This window comes from Dendropsophus ebraccatus, chromosome 12, assembly GCF_027789765.1.
Source record: "Dendropsophus ebraccatus isolate aDenEbr1 chromosome 12, aDenEbr1.pat, whole genome shotgun sequence".
Taxonomy (NCBI): Eukaryota; Metazoa; Chordata; class Amphibia; order Anura; family Hylidae; genus Dendropsophus; species Dendropsophus ebraccatus.
In genome coordinates, this window is record NC_091465.1 from 56567067 (window position 1) to 56582273 (window position 15207).

Genomic DNA, 15207 nt, shown 5'->3' on the forward strand with positions numbered 1-15207 from the left:
GCGGGCCGCATCCGGAGGTGTCAGGAGGTTCCCGGAGGTTCCCCACCCCTGATCTAAGCTGTTTTCGACAAAGCTGTGAGGAGGTGTTGGGAGAAGTGGTTATATAAATATATGCACACATGAGTATTGTAAAAAAAAAAAAAAAAAAAAAAAAAAACTAATTTGAATACTTATCTGATGCCCAGTGAATCTGCTCTAAATGTAAAATTGATGACTTCAACTTAGCTTCATATGACACTCTGTATGTCATCCACTGCACCTTGAGACTGGTATTACTGTTTTCTGAACAAACATCCCTCTCATTGAACATCTGACACTTCTGTCACAGACATTGTAAAGGTGTTCCACTCCTGCCATGCCCCCTTATATGACACTCCCTTGAAAGGAGGGGGGCATAACCTGCAGGAAAGAAACTCCTCTCTGATTGAATATTAACTCGAGTGTCTTAATAGAACAGGAGATCATAGGGGGGGACTGGAGAAGGTGTTGATCAAGGATGTACTTTGCACCTAAGAAAGGAATATCCAAGAAGATTTGAAGGAGAAATGAAGAAACATTCAGGTAGACAACAAACGCACAAAGAAACCCTTGGTTAGTTTTCTTTATTTTGTATTTAACATTTTTTAAAATGTCCCTAAATTATTACCACAACCTTTCTTTTGGGGTTACCCTGATGTGAGCATTGTAAGATGCAACAGGTGTTTTCTGGGAAATACAGAATTAATTTACTAAAGGGAAAAAAGGATGATAATGCCAGTGGGGAAATGATAACTTATAAATAGTAAAGTTAAGAAATAACAGATGTCTGGTTCAACGTAAAGCTATTGGTGAGATAGTAGGAACGGACATAAAGTTGCTTTCAGTTTTTAACCTGTCACAGAACACAGTGCTGTGTTTTGCAGGTATAATGGTTATGGCTATACAGCGGCAGACTGCAGTCCTGGGTTTTGTTGCCGGGTTTCAAAACTATTGATGCATTTATTTTTCCATCATTACAGACGTCCATGTTATATAAATAAGGATATTACGCTCTTATGTTTGAACTTTGTATCTTGGCTTTACTGCCGACCTGCGAGTTTTAATTAATAATGAACATCGCCTGCTTAACACTGACATTCTAGTTATAAGCGTAGAATCTGCTATAGTATTTACTTAGTATTATTCTGTGAGTTTTCACTTCTGGTGTCTGTCAACAGACACTGCATATTGGGGGGAATCATCATGTAAAGCACTCATGATTCAAATCAAATTACTACATAATGTTTAATAGTAACATAGTTAATAAGGTTAAAAGAAGACAAGATTCCATCTAGTTCAACCTACAGAAACCCTACTGTGTTGATCCAGAGGAAGGCAAAAACTCCTATGACGCAGATGCTAATTGCCCCATCATGGGGAGAAAACTCCTTCGCGACTCCAATGGCGATCAGAATAATACCTGGATCAACGTCGTATCACATGAAATCTATTGTCCATAACTTGGAATATTATATTTTTCAAGAAAAGCACCCAGACCTCCCTTGAATGAATCTAAAGAATCAGCCATGACATCATGTGGCAGAGAGTCCGACACAACTGGGTAATACGCATAGATAACAGGATAAGTCTGCTAAGTCAAATGGTGGATTTTTTCTATTTGCAAGATGTACTGGTGATAAGACTCTAGGGGGGAGATTTATCAAACTGGTGTAAAGTTGAACAGGCTTAGTTGCTCCTAGCAACCAATCAGATTCCACTTTTCACTCCTCACAGACTCTTTGGATAATGAAAGGTGGAATCTGATTGCTTGCTTATGGCAACTGGGCCAGTTTTATTTTACACCATGTTTGACAAATCCCCTCCTTAGGCTTTTAGAGGAGGAAAGTAGGAAAAAATATTTTGAAACAAAATGTAGACAAAGTTTGCATTATTTAGTTAAGGTCCTTTTAATTTTTAGGTTGTTACATGGCTTAGAAGTTTAACTGCAAATTTTTTAAATGTACACTAACAGCGGTGACGATCAGGTACAATTACAGGGGACAGGGGCAATGGTCAGGGGTAGGGGGTTTAAGGGGTTATAACACACATTTTTGCTATGGGTCATTCTGGACAGTGTTGTTTTCAGCCATTAAGCCCCCTCTTCTCACCTTCTTCTGTGGTATACCCCCGAAGTGATGTTACTATGTCGGAGGATCGGCCGGTCACTTGCTAGGTGTTGAGGTGTGTTGTGGTGGTTGGCGGAGATACAGCCGGACCTTGGGACGTTGTCACGTGACGCCAGTGCTTGGAGGGCACACAGGTATGATGGCACACCTACTTTTATTTTATAAGGCCAGCTGTACCCTTTTCCTCTGTGGTCAGTGTCCTGCCGGGTTGCTACTGGGTCCCTTTGGGATAAAATCATGGATGGCCAGAGTGGTATAGTGACCCTCCCGGATAATAGGACACGCCACCCACAGAAAGGGGAGAATGTTCTGTGTGTGTGCTGTCGGTGGTTGCGAGTAATCAGAATCTCTTGAGTATAGTTAAGTTGGTTTACTACTTGTAAATGTGCAGCAGGTAATACAGAATCAAAGATACGAGGTTTCTCTAGATAAAGCAATTGAAACACACTTAACAAAAGTTCCCAATAAATACTTCACCATATAACGACCTGATCTGTGGTTGAAGTGCAGTGTAGGAGATAGTCATGTTTGTTGAGTTGTGCTGAGTGTATCGGGAGGCTGAGTAGCAGAGAGGAGGATGCCGTGAGTCTCAACCCATGTAGTACTGTGCTCTGCCGGGAGGTTGGAGGATGAGGTGGAATACTTAGAAGAAGAAGAACACCTGTGTATTGACCTTTACTTTAGTCTTCATACCACCTTATGCCCACTAGACTCAGCTGAACCTTCCTAATAGGTGACACAGGCCCCAGACCTTGTTACCTGGGATGAGTGGAATGCTGAGGGTTCCCTGCTGACACCCGCGCTGCGAGTTCATAGGCTACTGCAACTTTGCTCTGTCTGGAACAGTTCCTAGCTCTTTGGCTCTTTTGTGGATACTGTCCTGCACTGTTACTTCTCCTTGTCCACAGCGTGCTTTGGAGTGTTACTTGTAAGAAAGTTGTGAGAGACGTGCTGTCTTGCGTCCTTCCCATGCGGGGTTCTGACTAAGACTGACCCGAGGTACGGGGACCTCGCAGAGGGCCAGGGCCCAGATAGGATCACTGTGTGTCCTTCCTCCACAATGTCCACAACGAAAAACTCTGTGCTCCGCCTCCACCCATGTGACTTACTTCCTCCCCATTGTGTAAGATGCGCTGTGAGTGGGTGAAAGAGCGCAATAGAAGAAAAAAGAAGAGAGGTGATAGGAAAGAATAGAACTAGGCTCCTACTGGTCCACAGATTCAGGTGACACACAGAAAACAATAATCCTTTGCAATCCTTCAGCTGTGCAGCTTCCATATACACATACGTAATATAACAACATCTAGTGGTAAACTTTTAGTACTACCTTTCGTCACCACAATAACATAAGTACAGACTTTTGCGAAGGGTGTATACAACTGAAACACCAGAGGTAGGACACCACACTTCCAGCTCTGAAATCCACAACCATCTTTAGATGTTGCCAGGGAGACGATCCCGATGCTGTACAAAAGGTATCTCCTGTTACACAGGGGCAATGAGCGCCAATTAGGGATGGTCCGAAACTGCCGAGGTTCGGGTTCGTATGAACCCGAACGCTCGGCATCAGATTCCTGCTGTCTGCCCGCTCCGTGCAGTGGGTGGATACAGCGGGAGGACCGCCTGGAAAACTGGGATACAGCCTATGGCTATGCCTGTATCCCAATTTTCCAGGTGGTTCTCCCGCTGTATCCACCCTCTCCACGGAGAGGGCAGACAGCGGGAATCATTGCCGAGAGTTCGGGTTCGTACAAACCCGAACCGAACTCGGTTCGGACCATCCCTAGCGCCAATGATCAAAAGTAGTTTTTTTTCTTTTAAAGGAATATAAGGTATATTATGCATGTACAATACCTAAACTGGTAGTTTACGGAAAAAAAAAAATCTTTCAAATCAACTGGTGCTAGAGATTTGTAATTTACTTCTATTAAAAAATCTCAAGTATTCCAGTACTTATCAGCTGCTGTATGTCCTGCAGAATGTAGTGTATTCTTTTTAGTCTGAAACAGTGCTCTCTTCTGCCACCACTGTTCATGTCAGAAACACTCCAGAGCAGCAGCAAATCCCCATGGAAAACCTCTCCTGCTCTCCAGACTGAAAAGAATACCACTTCCTGCAGGGCATACAGCAGCTGATAAGTGCTGCAAGACTTAATAAGTAAATTACAAATCTCTGCTACTTTCTAACACCAGTTGATGTGAAAGAATTTTTTTTTGTATCCAGATTTTTTTATTTGTATCCAGCACTACAATAACATGTCCGCTTTCCCCCCTACTGTTGTCTCCAGTTTAGGTGTGATTTGCAATTAAGCTCCATTTACTTCAATGGAACTGAGTTTCAAAACCCCACCCAAACTGCAGACAACAGTAGGGGGAAAGTGGCCATGTTTTTGTAGCACTGGATAACCCCTTTAAAGTGCTGTAACTGAAGGTGCCGAGATTGGCTGGTAGGAAAGGGGCTGGCTGAACAGATTAATTAAGAACTTTGACATTATAAGATGCACAGATTTTTTTCCTCCAACTTTAAGTGGTACTTAAAAGTTGCATATCTCTAAGCAACCAAGAGAGCTGCATAAAAATGTGCCAAATTTTACATCTGCACCGTTATTCTCAAAGGGGCTGACCAGTGTTTCTGTGTGGTGTTCTCACTCAGGTTAAACAAGTGGTGAATAAGGTATTTTAAGTTTCTCCACTAGGTGTCACTGTTCTATATATTTATATGTATTCCTATGCACAGCTGAAGGAAGGTAATAGGTAAGGAGTTTCTATGGCATGTGTTATGTGCTGACTACTGGTAGGTGCTCTCTTTTCTCTATCCTATCTTCTTCTGCCTCTCTCTATACACACTCATCCCCACCACTCACAAGAGGGTTTAGATTTAGCTCCTGTAGGAGGAGTTATACTGGTGGAGGAAGTAAGGTCAGGTGTCAGGTATTGGCCACACACACTGGATTGTCAGCCAAACTAACCCATCTCGGAAGGACTGGATGACTATCTAATATATATAGAGTTCTTCTGATTGTTCCCCCAATGTCAGATGTCAGGGGAGAGAAGGATCAGCCAGTTGGATGTTAATATGCCCAATACTTTTGTTTATAAGGGAAATAAGGGCCCTATTACATGAGCCCTTGTTTACTATAGTGATTGGGCTATCTGATGCGGCCACTTTCTTCCAGAAACAGCAACCCCCTGTCCAGGGCCGTTTTAATACACTGGTGGGCCCAGTGCACAGACCTCAAAAGTGGGCCCCCTCTCCTTATAAAGCTTAACTGAATTATATTTATCAGGTATTATCACTGGTGCATTATACTCAGTGCATCAGGTTTTATGACAAGTTATAAAAAGGGAGTATGGTCGGGGAGCATTGCTATGTCAGGTACAATACCCTAAATCTTTATGAATAATGGAGAGTGAAGCTAGTGGGGGCACGTACAGACCTAATATCACCACTGGAACAGTTTCTGGCTATAACAGGTTCCCACTGTAGGGAGTATGGGTGTGTAAGCTCTTGTGTCCCCCCAGTCCTCCACCTACAGACTAGGGACACAGGAGCTTACAGACTAGGAGGAGGACTGGGACACAGGAGCTTACAGACTAGGAGGAGGACTGGGGGGACATAGGAGCTTACAGACTAGGAGGAGAACTGGGGGACACAGGAGCTTACAGACTAGGAGGACTGGGGGGACACAGGAGCTTACAGACTAGGAGGACTGGGGGGACACAGGAGCTTACAGACTAGGAGGAGGACTGGGGGACACAGGAGCTTACAGACTAGGAGGAGGACTGGGGGGACACAGGAGCTTACAGACTAGGAGGAGGACTGGGGGGGACACAGGAGCTTACAGACTAGGAGGACTGGGGGGACACAGGAGCTTACAGACTAGGAGGAGGACTGGGGGGACACAGGAGCTTACAGACTAGGAGGACTGGGGGGACACAGGAGCTTACAGACTAGGAAGACTGGGGGGACACAGGAGCTTACAGACTAGGAGGACTGGGGGGACACAGGAGCTTACAGACTAGGAGGACTGGGGGGACACAGGAGCTTACAGACTAGGAGGACTGGGGGGACACAGGAGCTTACAGACTAGGAGGAGTACTGGGGGGACATAGGAGCTTACAGACTAGAAGGACTGGGGGGACACAGGAGATTACAGACTAGGAGGACTGGGGGCAGGGCCGCTTTAACCAGAGGGCACATGGTGCACGTGCACCGGGCCCACTGTTCAAAGGGGCCCCCCCGAGCAGGCCGGCCGTTGCTATGTGCGACCAATGCGGTCGCACAGGGCTCCGGCCACCAGCCTGTCAGGGGGGAGCGCCATGGATGGGTAATCTACTTACCCCTCCATGGCGCCCCCTGCAGGGCCCCCCCGTCCGCCGCTGCCCCCGTCCGCTGCTGCTGCGGCGCTTCAGCGCTGCAGCAGCAGCGACACTGACAGAGAGAGAGCCATTGGCTCCCTCCCTGTCAGTTACTCTTGTGGCCGCACTTCCTGCGGTCACAAAAGGCCGCGCTCTCCCTCTAGCGGCCGACGTCACTGGAGCGTCGGCGCGAGGGTGAGGGGAGTGCAGCCTCTTGTGACTGCAGGAAGTGCGGCCACAAGAGGCAAGAGAAGAGTAACGCGTGGACCTAGGTGAGTAAGTGTTTGTTTTTTTCAATGTTATATAACAGCTATATACTATTGGGGAGCACAGGGGGCTATATACTATGGGGGAGAACAGGGGGCTATATACTATTGGGGAGCACAGGGGGCTATATACTATGGGGGAGCACAGGGGGCTATATACTATGGGGGAGCACAGGGGGCTATATACTATGGGGGAGCTATATACTATGGGGGAGCACAGGGGAGCTATATACTATGGGGGAGGACAGGGGGCTATATACTATAGGGGAGCACAGGGGCCTATATACTATGGTGGAGCACAGGGGGGCTATATACTATGGGGGAGCACAGGGGGCTATATACTATGGGGGAGCACAGGGGAGCTATATACTATGGGGGAGAACAGGGGGCTATATACTATGGGGGAGCACAAGGGGGCTATATACTATGGGGAGAACGGGGGCTACATACTATGGGGAGAACGGGGGCTATATACTATTGGGGAGCACAGGGGGGCTATATACTATGGGGGAGAACGGGGGCTATATACTATTGGGGAGCACAGGGGGCTATATACTATGGGGGAGCACAGGGGGCTATATACTATGGGGGAGCACAGGGGGCTATATACTATGGGGGAGCACAGGGGAGCTATATACTATGGGGGAGCACAGGGGAGCTATATACTATTGGGGAGCACAGGGGAGCTATATACTATTGGGAAGCACAGGGAGCTATATACTATGGGGGAGCACAGGGGAGCTATATACTATGGGGGAGCACAGGGGGCTATATACTATGGGGGAGCACAGGGGGCTATATACTATGGGGGAGCACAGGGGAGCTATATACTATGGGGGAGCACAGGGGAGCTATATACTATGGGGGAGCACAGGGGGCTATATACTATGGGGGGGCACAGGGGAGCTATATACTATGGGGGAGCACAGGGGAGCTATATACTATGGGGAGCACAGGGGGCTATATACTACTGGGGAGCACAGGGGGCTATATACTATGGGGGAGCACAGGGGGCTATATACTATGGGGGAGCACAGGGGGCTATATACTATGGGGAGCACAGGGGGTTATATACTATTGGGGAGCACAGGTTAGCTATATACTATTGGGGAGCACAGGGGGCTATATACTATTGGGGAACACAGGGGGCTATATACTATTGGGGAGCACAGGGGTCTATATACTATGGGGGAGAGCACAGGGGGCTATATATTATGGAGAGCACAGGGGGGCTATTTACTATTGGGGAGAGCACAGGGGGGCTATATACTATTGAGGGGGAGCACAGGGGGGCTATATACTATTGGGGGAGAGCACAGGGGGGCTATATACTATTGTGGGAGAGCACAGGGGGGCTATATACTATTGTGGGAGAGCACAGGGGGGCTATATACTATTGTGGGAGAGCATAGGGGGGCTATATACTATTGGGGGAGAGCACAGGGGGGCTATATACTATTGTGGGAGAGCACAGGGGGGCTATATACTACTGGGGAGAGTGCACAGGGGGGCTATATACTAATGGGGGAGCGCACAGGAGGGCTGTATATAACTGGAGGAGCACATGAGGGTCTATATACTACAGGGACACCTTAAAACTATGGAGGCACAGAGGGGTGTAACTATGTAGGAGTACAGAGGGGTGTAACTACAGTATAGGGGTACAAGGGACCTAACTACTGTATGTGTTGGAGCCTAAAATATTTGTCTGGCAGATTCTGGAGAGAAGATTCACAGCCAGGAGAAGACTTCAAGGTGGCCCAGGCTGGATGGAGAGAAAAAGAAAAGGTGACAGACTCTGATCGGAGAAGACACCCCCGGTGAGTCACTGGATGTAACTGCACTCTGTTATAGGGTTGTAGTGTTAGGGGTCATGATGTGGCGGTATTATGTAATGGTATCATTGGTGATATCTTTCTGTTTTGTTTAGTGCAGTTTTTATGTAATATGTAATCACTGAATGGTGGAAATAGTGTTATAAGGTAACTACTGTATGTATTGGGGCTCTTAATACAGTGTGGGGGCAAATTCAGTACATTATACAATGTGCAGAAAGGTAAGGGGGGGCCCAGTCTTGAGGACTGTGCACTGGGCCCACCAATGTATTAAAACGGCCCTGACTGGGGGGACACAGGAGCTTACAGACTAGGAGGACTGGGGGACACAGGAGCTTACAGACTAGGAGGAGGACTGGGGGGACACAGGAGCTTACACACTAGGAGGACTGAGGGACACAGGAGCTTACAGACTAGGAGGAGGACTGGGGGGACACAGGAGCTTACACACTAGGAGGACTGAGGGACACAGGAGCTTACAGACTAGGAGGAGGACTGGGGGGACACAGGAGCTTACACACTAGGAGGACTGAGGGACACAGGAGCTTACAGACTAGGAGGAGGACTGGGGGACACAGGAGCTTACAGACTAGGAGGAGGACTGGGGGGACATAGGAGCTTACAGACTAGGAGGAGGACTGGGGGACACAGGAGCTTACAGACTAGGAGGACTGGGGGGACACAGGAGTTTACAGACTAGGAGGACTGAGGGGACACAGGAGCTTACAGACTAGGAGGAGGACTGGGGGGACACAGGAGCTTACAGACTAGGAGGAGGACTGGGGGGGGACACAGGAGCTTACAGACTAGGAGGAGGACTGGGGGACACAGGAGCTTACAGACTAGGAGGAGGACTGGGGGGACACAGGAGCTTACAGACTAGGAGGAGGACTGGGGGACACAGGAGCTTACAGACTAGGAGGAGGACTGGGGGGACACAGGAGCTTACAGACTAGGAGGAGGACTGGGGGGACACAGGAGCTTACAGACTAGGAGGAGGACTGGGGGGGACACAGGAGCTTACAGACTAGGAGGACTGGGAGGACACAGGAGCTTACAGACTAGGAGGAGGACTGGGGGACACAGGAGCTTACAGACTAGGAGGAGGACTGGGGGGACACAGGAGCTAACAGACTAGGAGGAGGGCTGGGGGGGACACAGGAGCTTACAGACTAGGAGGACTGGGGGACACAGGAGCTTACAGACTAGGAGGAGGACTGGGGGGACACAGGAGCTTACAGACTAGGAGGACTGGGGGGACACAGGAGCTTACAGACTAGGAGGACTGGGGGGACACAGGATCTTACAGACTAGGAGGACTGGGGGACACAGGAGCTTACAGACTAGGAGGAGGACTGGGGGGACACAGGAGCTTACAGACTAGGAGGACTGGGGGGACACAGGAGATTACAGACTAGGAGGACTGGGGGGACACAGGAGCTTACAGACTAGGAGGACTGGGAGGGGGCACAGGAGCTTACAGACTAGAAGGAGGACTGGGGGACACAGGAGCTTACAGACTAGGAGGAGGACTGGGAGGGGGCACAGGAGCTTACAGACTAGGAGGACTGGGGGGGACACAGGAGCTTACACACTAGGAGGACTGAGGGACACAGGAGCTTACAGACTAGGAGGAGGACTGGGGGGACACAGGAGTTTACACACTAGGAGGACTGAGGGACACAGGAGCTTACAGACTAGGAGGAGGACTGGGGGACACAGGAGCTTACAGACTAGGAGGAGGACTGGGGGGGACATAGGAGCTTACAGACTAGGAGGAGGACTGGGGGACACAGGAGCTTACAGACTAGGAGGAGGACTGGGGGGACATAGGAGCTTACAGACTAGGAGGACTGGGGGGGACACAGGAGCTTACACACTAGGAGGACTGAGGGACACAGGAGCTTACAGACTAGGAGGAGGACTGGGGGGACACAGGAGCTTACACACTAGGAGGACTGAGGGACACAGGAGCTTACAGACTAGGAGGAGGACTGGGGGGGACATAGGAGCTTACAGACTAGGAGGAGGACTGGGGGACACAGGAGCTTACAGACTAGGAGGAGGACTGGGGGGACATAGGAGCTTACAGACTAGGAGGACTGGGGGGACACAGGAGCTTACAGACTAGGAGGACTGGGGGGACACAGGAGCTTACAGACAAGGAGGAGGACTGGGGGGACACAGGATCTTACAGACTAGGAGGACTGGGGGGACACAGGAGCTTACAGACTAGGAGGAGGACTGGGGGGGCACAGGAGTTTACAGACTAGGAGGACTGGGGGACACAGAAGCTTACAGACTGGGAGGAGGACTGGGGGGAAACAGGAGCTTACAGACTAGGAGGACTGGGGGGACACAGGAGCTTACAGACAAGGAGGAGGACTGGGGGGACACAGGATCTTACAGACTAGGAGGACTGGGGGGACATAGGAGCTTACAGACTAGGAGGAGGACTGGGGGGGCACAGGAGTTTACAGACTAGGAGGACTGGGCGACACAGGAGCTTACAAACTAGGAGGACTGGGGGGACACAGGAGCTTACAGACTAGGAGGAGGACTGGGGGGACATAGGAGCTTACAGACTGGGAGGAGTGGGGGACACAAGAGCTTACAGACTGGGAGGAGGACTGGGGGACACAGGAGTTTACAGACTAGGAGGACTGGGGGACACAGGAGCTTACAGACTAGGAGGAGGACTGGGGGGGCACAGGAGTTTACAGACTAGGAGGACTGGGGGCACAGGAGCTTACAGACTAGGAGGAGGACTGGGGGACACAGGAGCTTACAGACTAGGAGGTAAACTGGGGGGACACAGGAGCTTACAGACTAGGAGGAGGACTGGGGGACACAGGAGCTTACAGACTAGGAGGACTGGGGACACAGGAGCTTACAGACTAGGAGGACTGGGGGGGACACAGGAGCTTACAGACTAGGAGGACTGGGGGGACACAGGAGCTTACAGACTAGGAGGACTGGGGGACACAGGACCTTACAGACTAGGAGGACTGGGGGGACACAGGAGCTTACAGACTAGGAGGACTCGGGGGACATAGGAGCTTACAGACTAGGAGGAGGACTGGGGGGACACAGGATCTTACAGACTAGGAGGAGGACTGGGGGGCACAGGAGCTTACAGACTAGGAGGAGGACTGGGGGGCACAGGAGCTTACAGACTAGGAGACATAGGAGCTTACAGACTAGAAAGAATGACTCAGACCTTGTAGTCTGTAAGATCTTGTGACCCCCCCCCCCCCATCATACTAAGACTAAGATCCTGGGAAAGCTGGGTGGCCTCAGTCATACAACAATATAAGATGCAGGAAAGCTGGGTGACTTCTGAATGGCAGTAAGTGTTAAAATACCACCTGTGGTCTGCACTGGGGGCGGGGCTTGATATCAGGGGGTGGGGCTTATCGGGACATACTCCGGACAGGTCTGGTGGGCTAATCCTCTGTCAGTGGGCCCCCAGCTTCAATTCCCCCCTCCACACCCCCCACCTGGCTACTACTTACATCAATGGTGCAGGCGCTGCTCCCCAGCCTCCACACACTCTGCCTGGGGAGAGGCTGGATGCTTGTGAAGTCGCCACTGCCTCCTGGGCTCCCCCGCAGACAGGGCCAGCAGAGCATGTAGTGCAGCCTGTAGCTGCTTCCTGTAAGACCCGGTCACTCTGTCTCACAGGAAGCAGCTACAGTCCTCCTCCTTCCCGACCACCACCAGCCCCGCACTGCTACAGGTGTCACAGAGCGCCGACACTTGTGTCTTCAGCTCCTTCCCCTTCACTGCTCTCCTCAGCCGGGGCGCCCCTGTCACGTGATCTGAACTAGGGGGCCCGGTGCACGTGCACCATATGCACCTAGGTTAAAGCGGCCCTGCCCCTGTCCTCAGTTTGGACATAGTTTTGCCTTTTGAAGTTCCCCAGGATTACCATGTACCGTGTATATACCATGTATATGTAGATTGCTCAGTGCTGACATAGGCAATACACTGGATACAGCAGATCACTGGTTAGTATACACTAGTGTACAGTATAAAACAAAAAAATAAAATCCCGACTCTCCCCCAATAATAAAAATGCATTATATTCCCCATGTTTAGTAAAATGTTATGTAAAACACACAAAACCTATACATTTTTGGTAATGTCACATCTGAGTTATAAAACCATATCCCTATTTATACCGCAAGACGCACGCTGTAAAATAAAGAAAAATAAAACAGCACCAGAATTGCTGTATTTGATCAATCCGCCTAAGAAAAAACATAAAAAAAGATCTAAAAGTCATATGTATGTAATACTTAAAACTCAATAAAAACTATACATCTTCCCACAAAAACTTAGCCCAAAACCAGCTCTGTCATGCTAAAGATAAGAAAGCTATGGATCTTGCTATGTATTTTGTTTTTTAAGATGATAGTTTCTATTGTGCCAAAGCGGTAAAAGTAAGAAAAACTATACAAATTTGGTATCGCTGTAACCGTAGTGACCCAGAGAATACATTTATTATGTTATTTTTACCACACACTGGATAGCGTAAGTGAAATATTAAAATATAAAAATAAACAACATTTTTTATATTAACCTATTTAACCTATTGGTTATAGATTAATCAAAAATGTTGTCCCGCAAAAACACAAGACTTCATATGGCTACATGGGCAAAAATAACAATGCTGCGACTCTCGGAAGGTGCCACTAAAGTCGCTCTCCCCGGGGCCAAAGGGGTGTTACCTAAGTCACTCTTAAAGGGTTGGCACCAAAGTCGTTCCTAAAGGGACTGTACCAAAGTCGCTCTTAAAGGGACATCACAAACATCACTATTAAAGTGAATGTACCATCAGGCCTGGGCTGAAGCACTGGAAGCAGACCGACCCACCCCCAATGGGAGGAAACCCCCATTCCTCTATGACGCAGCTCTATTAGAATCAATGGTGGTGAGTCGGCCTGCCTCCAGTGCTTCAGCCCTGGCCTGATGGTATATTCACTTTAAAGGGTTATCAAAGGTTAAAGTGTCACTTAAAGGGAAATCAGGGTGTGAGTTTGCGAAATCCGCTGCGGATCCTGGTATAATGAAGACCTATGGGGTCACATACCTACATTTTTATTCTGCTGCAGATATGTGACCTGGCCCCTTTAACCCCCAGCCGCCGGCAGCCCCGGCCAGAAGCATACATTATCTGTAGAGATGATTGAACCGGGTTCGGGTTTGAGTCGATCCGAACCCAATCGTTCGGTATTTGATTTGCGGGGGCTGCTGAACTTGTATAAAGCTCTAAGGTTGTCTGTAAAACATGAATACAGCCAATGACTATATCCATGATTTCAATCGTTTGCATATCTGTTCATCTAATAAGTCATTCGCAGATAAAACGTGTGGGTTGTCCTGAGGAAAGATTACCGACCATATAATGACGCAAAAATAATCGTTCAACAGCAACCAGTGAATGTAATAACCTCAAAATCATTCGCTACTAAATCACAAATTTTTGCTAGCAATAGATTGGGCCTCAAGGGGATGCATTGCTGCCAGAAGTGTCTGGTAATCATTTATTCCCCTCTACTAGATGTCACCATGCCGCACCCCTAGTGTCCTCCACTGAGCCTGTATAGGCCTATGGTGGACATAGTCCCATGTTCAGCCATCTACAGAATTACCATTCAGCATACAGAGCAGGACAGCACATCCTGGAGGGAGTCAGATTTTAGCTTTAGGAGGCACACAGGGAGCTGCTGTCAGTGAGTAATGTGAGTACACTTACTAATACCGTACATACACTGAGAAATTATACTATAAATAATACTAAAATATACTTTAATGTAGATTCACACCAATATGATTCATGAACAAACTGATGACATCTTACTGATGACACTTTATTCAACACATTTTCAACATTAATTTCAACAATTTGGAGCACAATTCTGATGCATTTACTAAGTAGATCTTTGCCATTGTGCTAAAGGCATTCTCTGTGCTGTTCCCTTATTCTGCATTGTCATTCCATTGAGAGCAATAGTACATATTTACATGGCTTTCCCTTTGAATCGTTATGTACATTATGTAAAGGACTATAGCTGCACACACATCAATATGGATTAGTACATTACATTAGCACATTAGGGCCATCATATTAAATTATACTAATGGCATCCAAGTAGTTTGTTCCATTAGTCAAGGCTGAATGAAAGGGTTCATTGGCTTTGAGGCCCAGTCTACAGAATAGCACCTAAATGTTTCCTGTAGGAGCAAATAACATGACTACGCATGGAATGATGGGAAACATGAGTCAAATAAGTGTAAATGTTATGGATTATTTTCAAAGTAGAAATTCGCAGCGTGCAGGCATACCTAATGTTTTCTGAACCGGCATTTCCCCCCCAACACCACACATATTCTTTGGCGTTAGAGAGCCATAACTGCACACTGTACTAAAGGCCACTATATGACACCTGGTATGTATTATGTAGGGATCTAATTCTTATTAATTCTTCTATCTACATCTCATCTCTGCAGGGATTAAAGCTCAGACATCCTCAGCTCCTCAATTTTGCAGCAGATCCTCATTCTCTAAACCAAGAAAAGCTCCTTTTAGGGCTCATGC

General features: G+C 48.2%; 1 protein-coding gene across 3 annotated transcripts in view; it reads left to right on the forward strand.

Annotated features, from left to right (window-relative positions):
* Window positions 1-461: 461 nt before the first annotated feature.
* The window catches only part of NHERF4 (NHERF family PDZ scaffold protein 4), a 63822-nt gene continuing 49076 nt past the window's right edge, over window positions 462-15207 (forward strand). Inside the window, exon 1 of one of the 3 annotated variants that reach the window (XM_069947917.1) lies at window positions 462-591. In XM_069947917.1, the coding sequence (XP_069804018.1) occupies window positions 546-591 (46 nt within the window). In that variant the 5' untranslated portion in view covers window positions 462-545. Of the gene's footprint in view, window positions 592-1508; window positions 1580-15207 lie in introns of those variants that run through there. The other 2 variants (XM_069947918.1, XM_069947919.1) reach the window with 2 other exon arrangements.